Source organism: Sturnira hondurensis, unplaced genomic scaffold, assembly GCF_014824575.4.
Source record: "Sturnira hondurensis isolate 20B ecotype Veracruz unplaced genomic scaffold, ASM1482457v3 Scaffold0006829, whole genome shotgun sequence".
Taxonomy (NCBI): domain Eukaryota; kingdom Metazoa; phylum Chordata; class Mammalia; order Chiroptera; family Phyllostomidae; genus Sturnira; species Sturnira hondurensis.
Genome location: NW_028079460.1, coordinates 1,479,176 through 1,495,399, shown reverse-complemented (window position 1 = coordinate 1,495,399; position 16,224 = coordinate 1,479,176). Strand labels below are relative to the sequence as shown.

The following is a 16,224-nucleotide window of genomic DNA, read 5'->3' as shown; positions in this document are numbered from 1 at the left end:
TAGTCAACATTTATCGTATTTGATGCTCCTCATTAATCCTGAGGTATCAGATTGGGTATAATCTTTTTTATGAATAAGAGGATGTATTATCCTTGTATTATGGGTAAGCTGAGATTTGTCCAAAGTCACCTGGCTAGTGGGTGGGAGAGCTGAGGCTAGAGCAGAGTCTCAACTCCCAGGTGAAAAACTTCGGCCTGCTTTTTTGGCCTCCATGGAGTTAGACCTTGATATATATGTGAAACTGCAGTGACTTGACTCACACTTTGAGTTCATCCATTACTGTATGGTAATAGTGACTATTCTCATTCTGTTGGAATTTTCCTCCCAGTTTTTTCTTTAAAAAAATTTTTTTAGGCCTGGCTGGTGTAGCTCAGTGGATTGAGCACGGGCCTGCAAACCAGAGGATCACGGTTCGATTCCCAGTCAGGACACATGCTGGGGTTGCAGGCCAGTTCCCAGCAAGGGACACACGAGAGGCAACCATACATTGATATTTCTCTCCCTCTCTCCTTCCCTTCTCCTCTAACGATAAATAAATAAATAATGATAAATCTTTTTAAAAAGATTTTATTTATTTCTACAGAGAGGGGAAGGGAGGGGGAAGCAGAGGGAGAGAAACATCGATTGGTTGCCTCTAGCACACCCACAATCTGACCCACATGCAACCCAGGCATGTGCCCAGACTGGGAATCAAACCCACCACCTTTCAGGTTTGTGGGATGATGCTCAACCCACTGAGCCACACTGCTCTGGGCTCCTCCTAGTTTTACATATACATATGTCTGCAGCCTCCCAGACAACTGGACCATGAGTTTCCTTAGACACTCAGAAGATAGGAGGTACTTAAAATAAACTTGATATGAATATATGCACTATTAAGAATCTGTTTATTAACAATTTCTAGTCTTTTGGCTAGAATTTATTGGGGGAGAAGACTATGGATCTGAGTTAACAAGAAAAAAGTATGGAGCCTGGCTGGTGTAGCTCAGTGGATTGAGCACGGGCCTGTGAAGCAAAGGATCACTGGTTTGATCCCCAGTCAGGGAACATGCCTGTGTTGCAGGCCAGGTCCCCAGTGGGGGACACAAGAGAGGCAACCACACATGGATGTTTCTCTCCCTCTCTTCCTCCTTCCTGTCCCCTCTCTCTAAAAATAAATATATAAAATCTTTTTTAAAAAAGGAAAAAGTATGGGGACATATGATCTCAAGGCCTGTCCCATACTTTTTTCTTGTTGACTCCTCTATATTCTCCCCCAACAAGCCTTTCTAGCCTAGAGACCACATCTACTCCCCTCCCCCATAGTCCTAAGGGCTAGTACACTTTATTTTGGAATGAATAGTATATCTGATGCTACTGCCCATAAATTCTGACTTCCCACCAGACTTAAAGGTGGCTTCTCAAGAGCAGGAGCTATCGAGACAAAAAAGATCATTGGATAAGAATTGGGAAAAAACAAAATTTGAGGGCTGAGTTTTAATTTTGCTTGTCACTATTATTATTTTTTTGCATGTGTCAAAGTTGTACATTACAGAAGTTTTTTTTAAAGATTTTATTTCCTTATCTTTAGAGGGGAAGGGAAGGAGAGAGGGAGAGAAATATCAATGTATGGTTGCTTTTCCTGTGTCCCCTGCTGGGAACTGGCCTACAACCCAGGCATGTGCCCTGACTGGGAATTGAACTGTGATCCTTTGATTCGAAGGCCCGCGCTCAATTCACTGAGCTACGCCAGCCAGGGCAGAAGTTTTTAGCTATAATAAAAAGTTTTGGCTGAACTCCTCACCCATTCCTACTATGTCTCATGACAAGCTGTGAGGTTTTGTGAGATCTAACTTCCATACCAAGCAACTTAATAAGGTTTCTAGACTGAGACTGAATTTCAAGACTACTTGCTTTGTGCTCCAGCTGGTGTGGCTCAGTGGATTGAGGTCAGGCCTGCAAACCAAAGGGTCACCACTTTGATTTCCAGTCAGGGCACATGCCTGGGTTGCAGGCCAGTTCCCAGCTGGGGACGCATGAGAGGCAACCACACATTGATGTTTCTTTCCCTCTCTTCCTCCCTTCCCTTCTCTAAAGTATAAATAAATAAAATCTTTAAAATAAAGAGAGAAAAAAAAAGAGAGAGAGAATGCTTGCTTTGGGTCCTGGCCAGGTGGCTCAGTTAGTTGGAGCATTGTCCCATGCACCAAAAGTTTGCAGGTTTGATTCCCAGGCTGGGCACATATCTACATTGTGGGTTTGATCCCTGGTTGGGGTGCAAACAGGAGGCAACCAATTGATGCTTCTCACACTGATATTTTTCTCTAAAAATCAACAAACACATCCTCCAGTGAGGATTAAAAACAACAACAACCCGCTGTGGTTATGAAGACATCAGTCTTCATGGAATTCACAAAATGCAAGTTTTGTGAATTGAGCCAGCAAATTGAACTAGCTGAGCTGTTGACTACAGAGCTCAAACCTAAGCCACAGAGAAGGACATTACCCCATTGAAGCCTACATACTTAGCACATTTATCAAATTGATTTCCAAGTTCTCCCAGCACTGTCAGACTTTTTTTCTGAGTCTCAGCTTTCACCAAAGGAAACAGCAGCACAAAAAAGGCTTTGCTGCTGGCCCTAGGGATGTGCATCCACTTCTACACTGCAGGCCTGGGGATTTCTTAAACACCTTGATCACATCCATGAAAAAAAAAAACAAACAAACTTCTAGCCCTGGCTGGTGTGGCTCAGTGGATTGAGTGCAGGCTGTGAACCAAAAGGTTCCGGTTCGATTCCTAGTCAGGGCACATGCAGACCAGATCGCCAGTTAGGGGCACGGGAGAGGCAGCCACACATTGATGTTTCTCTCCTTCCCTTCCCCTCTCTCCAAAAATAAATAGTCTTAAAAAAACTTCTAAAAGTATTTTATCTAAACCAAATCTGATGTTTTCATTATCTTGATAAAAGATCAAGTCCATGAGCTAATTTCACTTTTTAAAAAAAGTTTATTTATTTATTTTTAGAGAGAGGGGAAGGGAAGGAGAGAGAGGGAGAGAAACATCAATGTATGGTTGCCTCTCACACGACCCCCACTGGGGACCTGGCCCACAACCCAGGCATGAGCCCTGACTGGGAATCAAACTGCGACCCCTTGGCTTGCAGGCCCGCACTCAATCCACTGAGCCACACCAGCCAGGGCTAATTTCACTTTTTTTTAAAAGATTTTATTTATTTATCTTTAGAAGGGAAGGGAAGGGAAGGAGAGAGGGAGAGAAATATCAATGTATGGTTGCCTCTCATGTATCCCCTGCTGGGAACTGGCCTGCAACCCAGGCATGTGCCCTGACTGGGAAGCGTATGGCAATTGTTTGGTTCGCACGCCTGCGCTCAATCCACTGAGCTACACCAGCCAGGGTTAATTTCACTTTTTAAGAAAATATTGCATAATAGTAAAAGGAGGTTTTATAAACTAAGGGGGCTGTGTATCAAGTCTGAATTTTTCGATGGTGGTTCTTTAGGATGCCAATACTTTTGCCTCTTTGTATTCAGTAGTTAGAGGCTGTTTCTGTTCAAATTTGCTTGTACATCCTTTAAGTACCACCCAAAGGTTATGTTAACTTGACCACTGTGCTTGACACATGTATTAGATGCTCAATAAATATTTAGGAATAAGTGAACCTCTTCTGTGTCTCATTTTCCTCACTTGTAAAAGCAGATAATGCCTACCAAGTACTTACAGGCACTGCTGGCAGAATCAAAGGTGTTTACAAATCACTGCATAACAATATCCTATCCTGTTATTTCCCTGAGGCTAGGGCTGTCGTTCCCCTGGGGAGACCCAAAAAGAGTCCTTAAAAAAAAGGGTTCTGCAATCTCCTGAAGAAGGCTCTGCCCACAGTGACCCTCTAAATCCATAATGGAAAGAGTATGTCCATGCCTTCAAGTTTAGAGAGCCTCTGTTCTTTGCTGTTTTCCTCATCAACTAAACTGCTGGGAAAGGGAGAAAGCTGCAGGACTGGTCCTGGCATCGCAGGAACCCGGCCAAAGCCAGGCAGCCCAGCCCAGAGGCAGGAAGTAGGTTTGAGTAGAGAACAATCTGGACAATGATGAAAGTTACCCAAACTAGGGACATTTGTGCAAATGGTGGGCTTTAATACTGAGAAAAACCATGCAGAGTGACAGGATAGGACCCAACTTTCAAGGGTGGTGTTGAGCCAGCCTCTCATAAGACGTGAAGACCCGACCCAATAACAAAATTAATCAATTATTTATTTACACTTATGTTTTCCCTAAAATCCCAAAGAAGGGCTGAGGCCCAGGGCCATCTAACCTTCCTTTTCTTCTCCCTCTCTTCCTACATCCTTCTCATCTTTCTTCACTTCCTCAATTCTTTCCCTTCTTGCTTCTTTTCTCTCTATTCTACCTCCTTTCCTTCTTTACTCATTCCTTCTCTCACTTTCCTCTTTTCTTCTCCATTTCCTCCCCATTCTTTCACCATCTGCCCATCCTACCTCTCCAGGCGCCACCTGCTGTTTCTCCCCCTGCAGCCCCTCAGCCCTGCCTCCCCCAGGTTCAGCCTCCAGGCTTGGACGGGAGGCAGAAAGGGGTCCTCAGCCCAGGGAGCACTTGTTGGTGTTCTTTTTTTCACAAGTTTTCAGATCAGTGCTGGAGGGCTTGCTGCTGTTTCCCTAGAGGCAGAAGGGCACAGAAGTCAGGGTGAGAATGGCTGGCTGGGGTCTGAGGCTATAAACTTTGTGAAAGGGACTCACTCTTACGGGAAGTCTTAGCACTGCTCCCCCCTCATTCCCACAGTTGTGGGATAAGCCCAGCAGGAAAAACTCACCAATCTCCGACCTCCTGACTTGAGCAAGATGTCCCGGGCCAGGGAACTGAAAGCCTAACGGGGAAAGGAGATTCGTCAGAACAGACTGGAGAAAGGATAAATCTATCTGCCAAATACCCTGTCTCTTCGTGGGCTGGGAGGAGGCGTGTCTTACCTCATCCACATTCATACTGGATTTGGCACTAGTCTCAAAAAACCGGATTCCGTGCTCCCTGGCCAACTGTCAGGGGTGAAGTGAGAAGAAGTGAGTTAGATAAAGGGCAGCAGCCGAGTCCTCTGCAATCCAGCCTCACCTTGGCCCTCCCAGCCCAGTCCTCGAACATTGCCTGACCTGGTCTTACCTTATCAGCCTGCTCCTTCTGTACCTTCCTCTTAGCTTCCATGTCACACTTGTTCCCCAGCAGGAGGCGCTCCACCCCAGCTGAGGCATTCTGGGAGCAAAAGGGTAACTTGGGTCCTGGTCATCCTCACCATCCCCTCCATCCTCCAGGTTCTACCCAATTCCCCCATCTCTCTGGAAGGATCCTCACCTCTTTGATGCTCTTCATCCAGTTCTGAATATTCTCAAAGGATTTCTCATCTGTGATGTCGTATACTAGAATAATGCCCTGGAGGGTGGCAGGGTTCACATTGAACCACACTCCCCTGTTTAGGTTTCCCATTGCCCTCTAAGTGACCCTGCAAGTGTTATCCGTAAGTCGAATCACTAAGCCATGTGGGGCCCTCTGCAACCCACTCTTTGCAATCCCATTTCCCCTGCCTTTCTGTCCTCACAAACCTACATTGCATTGCCTCATGACCTCAGCCCTTGTCCAGACCCATACTTCGTACCATGGCTCCACGGTAATAGGCAGTAGTTATCGTCTTGAATCGCTCTTGGCCAGCTGTGTCCCTGAGGAGGTGGGATATTTTGTGGGGCAGGATAGAAGGGAGAGCTCTCCAAAGAAAGACTCTCCCCTATCTCCCACCAGCTAAGAACTTAGCTTTCACATGATGGGGCTGAAAGGAACAGGATCAGGAAGCAGTGAAGGGGGAAAGGGAAGGAAGGCAGTTGGGCTGATACTGAGAGATGGTAGAGTCCTAAGAATAAACCGAGATCTCTCTGGTTTATTCATTGGATGTTTACTCTGTGCTGAGCACTGCATACGTATCATTTTGCATAATCTTCATTCTATCCTTGTGAGACATGTTTTATTGTGCTTATTTTACGTATGAGGAAACAGATTTAAGGAAGCTATATAACTAATGAAGGTCATTCTGTAACAGAGCCAGAATTTGAACCAGTTTGCTCTTATTGGTTGTATCATGATGCCTCCATTAAGCCTCGTATCCTCAGAGTCTCTAGCTTCCTTATGACAGGTCAAACCTCTACACGAGGCTTTCTGGGCTCTCCATAATTTAGAAAGCACTAGCCTAGAGTCAACTCTTAATTCTGCTCCTTGCTTTTAACTGCTTACTCTTTCCATATTATAGCGCACTATGTATCTGTTGTCAAGCTCAGAGAGTGCTCTGGAGCCGGGAGAGGCAAGGGAGCTACAAAAAAGCTGAAAATAGTCTACGCCACACCACCTGAATGCGCTCGATCTTGTCTGATCTCGGAAGCTAAGCAGGGTCGGGCCTGGTTAGTCCTTGGATGGAAGAAGCTGAAAATAGTTGATCGAGCAGGAAGAGAGATGGAAAGACATCTGAGTGAGGTGACAGAAATGACTGGTTATACCACAGTGGGGAAAAGGAGAGCAATAAAGCAAAATAGAAAAAAAGGTTTAGAGGGTGTAGATGAGGAAGTCTGGTTAGGAGTCCTGGGGGATTCACTCACCAGACTTGCAGTTTGATCTTCTTCCCCTCTATATCCACAGTGCGGATCTTGAAATCAATTCCTAGGGGTGGAGAGTGTACATTGAAGCGGAGACACACAGGTGTGTGCATGTACAGTGTGTGATGGGAGAGAGAGGATGGGGCGGGGGCAGTGATAGAGAGTGTGCAGGGGAGGAACACAGAAAGCAGCCTTGTTGGAAGTGTAAAACTAGGAGAATTTCCTCAAAACTGTATCTGTATAGCAAGCATGTTGTTTCTACTTAGGTTTTGTGAATCCTGTGATGGAGAAGGTAATAAAAATTCTGCAGGGAGCCTTAAGGCCACTAAAGCACTTCTTGGGTCCATTTACCATGCCAGCTGACAACTCTCTCAATTTAGTCTCTGTCTCCCTAAAATATTACTTTCAGATTCCTTTTCCCTCGTTTTTCTAGAGGCCTCTGGTCTCCATACTCACAGACCTTCTTGGCCCTATAAGGTAAAGAGTGAGGAAAAAGATAGCTGACGCCAGTCTACGTGAATTAACTAGTAGGCCAGGTTTGGAACCAAGAAAATTTGAGTCTAAACAAGATTCCTCCTGAGAATGAACTAGGAAAAAGGGGCATTTTTCCTTCTGCTTTCTAACCAGAATTTCTTTTTTTAAAAAATTTCATTTATTGGTTTTAGAGAGGAAAGGAGAAAGAGATGGAGGGAGAGAGAGACAGACAGACAGACAGACAGACATCAATGTGTTGTTCCACTCAGTTATACATTCATTGGTTGAGTCTTGCATGTGCCCTGATCAGGGTTCAAACCTGCAAACTTGGCATATAGGGATGACACTCTAACCAACTGATCAACCCAGCCAGGGCCTTAACCATAATTGTCTTGAGATTCTCCTTGTTTTAATTCCCAGACCAGAGGAGGTTAAGAAGGATAAGAGGGGAGGAGAGGAGACACTGTTCTCAGTGGAAACTTGGACACCTCCCCCAAGCCTGCTGCGAGTGCTAGAGAGAAGGCTGAGTCACCAGGCTGACTCAGAGACCCCAAAAGTCCCCCCACTGCCACCTTCTTCACCAGGCTAACTGCACATTCAGGATCCCAGTGCTTGGGCCATCCTCCAGCACATTGAGATACTCCGTCTCACCCTCCCCACCTCCTATTAAGTCGAGGGGCGAGGAAAGTAGATGATAAGGTGGAGGTGCTGTGGGAGAGTGTGAAGCTCAGTGCCCAGAAGGAGGCTAGAGGAGTTGGGGGACATGTTCAGGAAGAGGGAATGCAGGTGAAGAGTGATCGAGGGGTCCTAGGTGGGTGGCTGTGCGAGAAGAGGAGCTGAGAGGGAAACTGAGAAGGGTTCGCGTGGATATGGGGGCGCTGAGAAGAATGGTACCAAGAAAATGAGGGACTGGCGTAACCAAGGAGTCACCTGGAGGCTGTAGAGAAGGTAGAAGTTTGGGTACTAACCAGAGACATGTATGGGGACGGGTCTGAAACAGAGGGTGAGAAAGCCGATTTTAGAAGCCTCACTCTAGGGGGCCTGAAAGGTGGGGCCACCAGTAATCCGGAAGCCTGGAGATGAGGGTATGAGGGAATTAGGGGTCTGGGACAGGGCCAGTGAGCTCACCAATGGTGGAGATGTAAGTGTTGTTGAAGTTGTCCTCTGCAAAGCGAATGATCAGACAAGTCTTGCCCACCCCCGAGTCCCCGATCAGCAGCAACTTGAAGAGGTGGTCGTAGGCTTTGGCCATGGCGGACACTAAGAGAGCCGGGGGAGGGGTGAGGAAGCGCTGGGCACTGGTAGGCGGGATTGGAGGGTTGGCGGACAGAGCCACCGGTTGCCCAGGCCAGGAAGTTTTCCTCCTTCTCCTCCTGGACTCCGGGAAAGAGAGAGGCGGCACTCCTCCGGGCCCCGCCCCCTGCCCGCCCGCCCCTTCCAGAGGCCGGCCGCAGCCCTGAGTTCTCTGGCCTTCCTCTTCACAGTCTAAGGCAGCCTGTCTCCCCAGCTCTTTCCCAGAGCTGTCGGTCCTTCCCCTCTTTATCTTTTGACCTCTTTCTTCCAGTCCGGCGCCGAGAGGCTGGGGTTAGAGGAAGTAGGAGTTTAACCAGGAAGACCAGGGGAAGGAGGAATTTTAGAGGAATTAGGACCAAGTTTGGGGGAATAAGGGTGAAGGCAGGGATGGGGCTGGCAAATGACAAAAAATGGGGTCTTATTTTTGGAAGAGCTAGTCAAGGAAGATACAGTCCTTCCGGGACAGTTCTAGAATTCTGGCGTTGGTGTTGCCAGCCCTTAGTTCTAGAATCCCAACTCCTTTTGCAGAAAGCGGGATGCGCTGGAGTAGGTTATTTCTTGATTCAGGCTGCCCCCTGGTGGGACAGAGTGAAAATTAACATTGGTTATACCACAGAATCAGCCTCACCCCACCCCACCGCAACTCCCTCTCCTCTCCCCTTCTCTGTCCCTTCACCTAGACGCGTTCTGGGGCATTAGTTGGAACAGACTTCCTTCTGGGACTATGTGTAATTTCTCTGATAAGCCAGTTTAGAAAGACAGAGACTGAAACAAATGTCTGTTCTCATTCTGATGAGATACTGATCTTTGAAGAGAGCTCTGGAGCAGATACCCCACTGAATGGGTAACCATGGCAGCCAGGAAGCTGAAATATGGAGAACATTGCTATAAAGAAATGTTTATAAAAAATATAAATAAAATACATTTAAAAATTAAAAAATAGAAAGAAAGAAGTTTATCTTTGCCTGTGGAGAAAATTCAGAATATCTATCTGCTTTTCTAACCATGGCTCATTAGAATCGTCCTTGTGTAAAACTAGTGCATTGGTTGTGAGAAGGCTTCTTTTGTCACTTCACTTATGTCACCTTCTGTGCCCTTGTCTGTCCCTTCTCAACTGTTCAGTCCCCTTTTTTGTCCATTCTCTCAATTCCTGTATGTCTTCAAGCTGTATCAGAAACCTGAAACTTCTTTATTTTCATGGATTGTTCTGATAAAAATCCATCAGTTCCTTTTCTTTTCATATTTTGTCTGAATCTGTATTGTTCATTCCCTGCAATTCATTATTCTTACTCACCTCTCTAAAATGTACTTATGCTGGCCCTGTCTGGTATGGCTCAGTAGATTGAGTGCCGGCCTGAGAACCAAAGGTTGTGGGTTCTATCCTCAGTCAGGGCACATGCCTGGGTTGCTGGCCAGGTCCCTGGGTGGGGGCTGAGGCGCACAAGAGGCAACCACAAAGTTGATGTTTTCACCTTTTCTGTCTCCCTGTCTCCCCTTCTAGAAATAAATTAATTAAATATTTAGAAAATACCTTTAAAAAATCTTCACTAGCCCTAGCTGGTGTGTCTCAGAGAATTGAGTGTCCTGCTTGTGAACCAAGGGGTCACCAGTTCTATTCCCAGTCAGGGCACGTGCCTGGGTTGTGGGCCAAGTCCCCAGGTGGGGGCACATGAGAGGTGACACACATTGATGGTTTGCTCCCTCTCTTTCTCCTTCCCTTCCTTCTCTGTCTGAAAATGAATAAATAAAATCTTTTTTAAAATCCTCGTTAACGATGTCAAACCCTTCCAGAATAAAGAATTGTCATTATTACTCTTCAGAATTCAGGGATTGTTTTTCCTTGAATCTTTTACGGTAGAGGTATTTATGGTAGAAAAGCTGAGAAGAAGAGGAAATCACTCATCAGAGGGGACGGGTAAGAGTCTTTACACATGTCAAACTCAGCAGGCTTGAAGACCCTATTCTTGTTTTCTCGTTATTCTGTTTTGAATCTCTTATCTGTTTCCAGTCTGCAAAGACTGTTCACCGTGCCCTGGTGGATGTGAGTGCTCTCTTGCAGGCTACCATGGGAATCTAACTGACTTGGCCCTTGCACTATTCTTACATGTTCTCTCCCCCTAATTACATATATGTAATTAGGGGGAGGGCCCCGGCTGGGGGCATGTAAAAAGCAACTGGCCCATGTTTCTCTCACATGTGGATGTCTCTCTCTCTCTCTCTCTCTCACAATAAATAAATATGCCCTGCCTGCTGTAGCTCAGTGGATTGAGTTCCAGCCTGTGAACTGAAAGGTTGCAGGTTCAATTTCCAGTCAGGGCATGTGCCTGGGTTGCTGGTCAAGTCCACCCAGTTGGGGGCATGTGAGAAGCAGCTGATGGATGAATCTCTCGAACACTGATGTTTCTCTCCCTCTCTTTCTTCCTCCATCCCCCTTGCTCTAAAAGTACATAAATAAAACCTTAAAAATATTAGTTACCTCCAAATTAATCAATTCAGTACACTCTCAGTGAAAATCACAAAAGTGAGGTGTGTGTAATTAACAATTCTAAAATTTCTTTTTTTAAAAGATTTTATTTATTTATCTTTAGAGGGGAAGGGAAGAGGAGAGGGAGAGAAATATCAATGTATGAAATATCAGAAATATCAGTGCCTCTCGTGCATCCCCTGCTGGGAACTGCATCCCCTGCCGGGAACTGGCCTGCAACCCAGGCATGTGCCGTGACTGGGAATTGAACCATGATCCTCTGGTCACAGGCCTGTGCTCAATCCACTGAGCTACACCAGCCAGGGCTACAATTCTAAAATTTCTAAGGAAGAGAAAGATAAATTTGAAGATGAACAAGTCTCACTCTCTCTATATATATTTGTATATATATACACACACACTCATATAGTAATTTAGACAGTGTGGTCTTGGCACAGCGATAGACAGAGGAATAAAACTGAGTCCATTAACAGTTCTATGTATGCATTGAAACTATGCGGAGCCAAGATGACCCTAAAATTCAGTGGGGAAAGGATGAACTACTCAACAAGAGGTATTTAGACAAAATCAATATAAAATTTGATCCCAATTTCATAAGTTATATGAGAAAGAAATCCCAGGGTATTAAAGACCTAAATGTGAAAAGCCAAAATTTTAAGGCTTTAAAAAAATTGAACTATATCATAAACAAAGTGAAAAATCAAGCCTAAAGCTAGTATAAGGTATTTGTAACACATAAAACCAATAAAGGATTATACAGAGAATGAAAAAATCAATAGGAAAAAGACAAATAATGAAGTAGAAAAATAGGCAAAGAATATGAAGAAGCAAATCAAGAGAAATCATGTGAAGTGTAAAAAATGTGCAACTTTACATATAATCGAGGTAATGAGAATAATACAAATTTAAAAGTCTGATGAGGCCCTGGGCAGGTAGTAGAAACATCAATTGGCTGCCTCTCCCAAGACCCACCCACCCCCCTACTTTTCTTAAAGACTTTATGTATTTACTTTCAGAGAGGGGGAGGAAGGAAGAAAAAACACTGATTGAGTGCCTCTAGTGAGCTCCCCACTAGGGTCCTGGCCCGAAACCCAGGCATGTGCCCTGACTGGAAATCGAACCGATGACCCTCTGGTTTGCAGGCCAGCACTCAGTTCACTGAGCCTCACCAGCCAGGGCTTGCCTATTTTTTTAAAAAAAATATGTTATTTATTTTATTTTTAGAGAGAGGAGAGGGGACAGAGAAAGATGGGGAGGGGGACCCATGTATGAGAGATGCTTATACAGATGCTTATAAGTTGCTTCTTGCTCACCCCCAACCAGGTAGACCTGACCCACGACCCAAGCATGTGCCTTGTCTGGGAATTGAACAGTTGACCCTTCCGTCAGCAGGCCAGCACTCTATCCAGTGAGCCACACCTGCTAAGGCCCATTCATTTTTCCAGCTTTCCAGGGGGCTCAGTGTAAGTAACTCCCGCTGCTGCCATCTTGGCCAATAGGGGAGCCTCCCCTGTGTCCCAATTGTAGTAACAGGTGATCAGGCTAGATTCGACACAAGGAGCAGATTGATTCTTCCTGTGACTATCTCCAGGGTTGTAATGTATATTCTCTGACTAGCCCATGCCCCCCACCCCAATCTTTCAATTACAATTGACATATTGAAACCAGTTCTTACTGGCTCATGAGAACAGATTACCTATCTCTATCAACTCCATGTTTAATGTCAAAGTGGTATTTTGAAATCTCCCACTTTGGGAGTGGGAGATTGAAATTAGCAAAGACAACAAATTAGGGCTTTCCTCCACAGAACGGGCTGTTACACTTTTACCAGCACCATCCTGACTGAAACTCACATGCCTTGCCCTATCCCTTTCCTTTGGAATTGACCAGATCCCCAAATGCCATTTGCATCATCTTCCTTCTTTATGACAAATAGACATTCTAAAACTTTGATTATTACTGCAGAAGGTGATACTTCAGTCCTCATTTTTCCTTTATTCTCCTTTCCTGGGTTGCGTGTCAGTGATGCCAACATTGGAAATCTTGGAAAGGCATTGCTGGTGAAAGTGTGTGGAAAGGATGTAGGGATGTAAACTGGCACAACCTTTTTGGAAGGCAGTGGAGTATTACTTTGGACAATTTCTCTTTGCATCACTTTCCTAACCTGTAAAATGTGGGAAATAACAGTATCAACCTGATAAGAGTTATTGTGAAGATTAACACACATAAAGCCGTCAGAACAGTGCACCTAGTAAGCACCATGTGTTTGAGGAAATTATTAGAGGGAGGGATTGGAAATTGACGATGATAAATTTAACAACCCTAGGAGTAGGTTTGGGATGGGGGTAGTATGAGGATTTTACTTTTATGGGTTTGTTTGTTTTTTGAAGACTTTATTTATTTATTTATTTGGAGAGAGGGGAAGGGAGGGAGAAAGAGAGGGAGAGAAACATCAGTGTGAGGTAGCCTTTCAGGGGCCCCCTACTGGGGAACTGGCCTGTAACCAGGGTGTGTGCCCTGACTGGAAATCGAACCATAGACCCTTTGGTTTGCAGGCCCGCCTTCAATCCACTGAGCCACAGTAACCAGGGCTACTCTTTTATCTTTACATTTCTGAATTGTTTAAAGGGAACAAATTAAGCCAATTGAAAAATAATAAAGAAATTTAAGAAGCCTGGACATGGTTCTGTCCTGTTGTTTTCCTCAGAAGTTCCTATTTATTAGGCTCCAATTGTCAAAGTGCAGGATGGAATTTTAAGTGTCCATTTATCTTTTTCTTAAAGTTAATCTTTTTATCTTCTTAAAACTTTTGCAAAGATTTTGTTTACTTTTAGAGAGATGGGAAGGGAGGGAGGAAGAGGAAGAGAAACATCGAGGTTGAGAGCCCCGAACTGGGGACCTGGGCCGCAATCGAGGTCCGTGCCATGACCGAGATTCGATTCCGCGACCTTTCCGTTCACAGGCTGGTGCTCAACCCACTGAACCACACTGGCTAGGGCCCATTTATCTCTCGATAGAGATCAAACGCAACCCTTTTTAAGACAGCAACCTAACTCTCAACATGGGGCCACGACAAAGGAGTGCAGTTGCTTCCACTCCTTTCCCTTTCACCCTCCAGGATGGCAGTGACACATTAACCGAAAATTCATTTAGAGACCTTCTAAAAATGGCAGCGCCCTCCTCGCCCCACAGCAGACAGACCGTGAGAGGCGGACCTTCCCAACATGGCGGCGAAGGCCCAGGCGTCACATCCTGCGGATGACGGATATAAAGAGCAGGATTTCCGCGCGTGCTCCTTTCCGGCGGTGACGATCTCCGCACGACAACATGCCTGTGAGTTCCTTGGTGCAGGTCTCGGCGGAGATCTCGCTCTTCGTCCCGCACGCTCCTCTCACGCTGATTTCGAGTCGTGGAGGACCCTCATTTGCCCTCCGCATTCCTAGGACGTTAACTACAGGGACTGCAGAGGCCCGCGAGGCCCCCTGCATAGCCGGGAGCGGAGAGGAGATAAGATGGCGGTCCAGCTGCGCAGACACCAGGGGCAGCGAGGGGCGAGCTCTCCCCGGTGTGTGGCAGTGGGGGATGTTTTCGATCGTCCCATTCTCGCCGTTGGGTTAAATATCTACATGTCTGCCTCTCTTAGCTTGCAAAGGATCTCCTTCATCCCTCTCCAGAAGAGGAGAAGAGGAAACACAAGAAGAAGCGCCTGGTGCAGAGCCCCAATTCCTACTTCATGGATGTGAAATGCCCAGGTGAGGAGACAGCTTGCAGTAGTCGAGAAAGCACAGGGTCCAGGAATTGGGAAAAGGTGTAGTGTGAGCTGTACCGTATCCTTGAAGCAGCCACAACATCTAAAAATTCAATGTATGAGATGGCTAAAATTTTGTACTTTAGGAGGAGTGATCCATAGTGATTTCTCATCAAAACCCCATGTACGAACCCTAACGTAGCGTTGTGTTAAGAAACTGGGATAATGTGTTGTGCTTCTGCCTTGGTCACCCAAGTATTTGCATCTGGAGGCAGGGGGTCGTTGTCTTCGGTACTCACCATCCTCTCCCAGGTGGAGGATCCGTGAATAATTGTCGGTTCCACTCCTTTCCCTTTTCAGCCTCCAGAATGGTAGTGACACATTAACCAAAAATTCATAAGTGGGGGCAGGTTGTCCAGATTATTTCTGAGTGGGCTTTAATGTATACCTAGAACCAGGTAGTCAAGTTTTGAATAGGATGGTCAATTTCAAAAGTTGACATAGTGTGCATGTCTAAACAGTTTATACATAATAGCATATGTATGAGTGAAGAAAGGCATGGAAGAAATATAACCCCTACTTGATTTTTTTCCAGGATGCTATAAAATCACCACCGTCTTTAGCCATGCACAAACGGTAGTTTTGTGTGTTGGCTGCTCTACTGTCCTCTGTCAGCCTACAGGAGGAAAAGCAAGGCTTACAGAAGGTAAATGGTTTAACAAGTAGAATTTGGGCTTTGAATCTTATGGTGATAGAAAGACCATAGGTAGTGTAAATGATCAGACTCTTGGAAAGAGGGTTGGATTTGATAGCCCTTTCCCCCCAAATATTAGCAGAAATGACATATGTATATATATGTTTTTACTTGCTGACTTTTTTTTGAAGAGAGAGACAATCATTAGTTTCTTGTTCCACTTATGGATTCACTGGTTGATTGTTAAGTGTCCTGACTGGGGATTGAACTTCAACCTTGGTGTATTGGGGCACTGTAACCACAACTGAGCTACTTGGCCAGGGCCAACAACATATTTCTTAATTTCAAAACACTACTGTCCAAAGTTGTGATGAGTGGATGATAAAAGTGGCAGCTTTATATGAGCTATAGCCAAAACGGTCCTTAAGTGGCTGGGTAAAGGAGTTAAGGAAAAGATGTAGCTTGCTTGTGGGTGGATCACTAGGTATCAGTTCTGTGAGTGTGGGGCAAGGAAAGTAGGCTGCTGCTGTCAGCTAACTTTTGAACCATTTTCTTTTAGGATGCTCCTTCAGAAGGAAGCAGCACTAAAAGTACCCTGAATCAAGATGAGTGGGGAACCATCCCAATAAACACATTTTGGATACATCCTGTTTATTGTCTTGTAGTTTACTGCTAGGAAGTTCTTACCTCAAGTATTCAGGGACAAGCAAAAGGATGGACTGCTAGTCATTGAGGGCAAGTAAGTAGCCAAGGACTTAAAAAGTCCATTTGGGACATTTCTGTCCAGCTGGGCAGGTTAAGTAAATCTTTAGAGCTTGATGAAAAAAATGTGGTATATCATATAAATGAGATGTTTACTTTCACTTTTATGTTTTCTTACAACAAAGAACAGG

The 16,224-nt window shown here is 45.2% G+C and overlaps 2 protein-coding genes across 2 annotated transcripts; one reads left to right on the top strand and one right to left on the bottom strand.

Moving 5' to 3' along the window:
- Nucleotides 1-4,114: 4,114 nt before the first annotated feature.
- RAB13 (RAB13, member RAS oncogene family) lies at nt 4,115-8,489 on the bottom strand. The gene is made up of 8 exons (XM_037050704.1): nt 8,240-8,489; nt 6,641-6,701; nt 5,656-5,716; nt 5,355-5,432; nt 5,166-5,255; nt 4,979-5,044; nt 4,825-4,878; nt 4,115-4,669 (listed from the first exon to the last, which is right to left on the bottom strand). The coding sequence occupies exons 1-8, from the start codon at nt 8,361-8,363 to the stop codon at nt 4,592-4,594; spliced, it is 612 nt and encodes a 203-aa protein (XP_036906599.1). The 5' UTR covers nt 8,364-8,489; the 3' UTR covers nt 4,115-4,591.
- A 5,637-nt stretch (nt 8,490-14,126) lies between these two features.
- RPS27 (ribosomal protein S27) lies at nt 14,127-15,979 on the top strand. Its single transcript, XM_037050702.1, has 4 exons — nt 14,127-14,222; nt 14,533-14,641; nt 15,233-15,343; nt 15,891-15,979. The coding sequence occupies exons 1-4, from the start codon at nt 14,217-14,219 to the stop codon at nt 15,917-15,919; spliced, it is 255 nt and encodes an 84-aa protein (XP_036906597.1). The 5' UTR covers nt 14,127-14,216; the 3' UTR covers nt 15,920-15,979.
- Nucleotides 15,980-16,224: the final 245 nt, after the last annotated feature.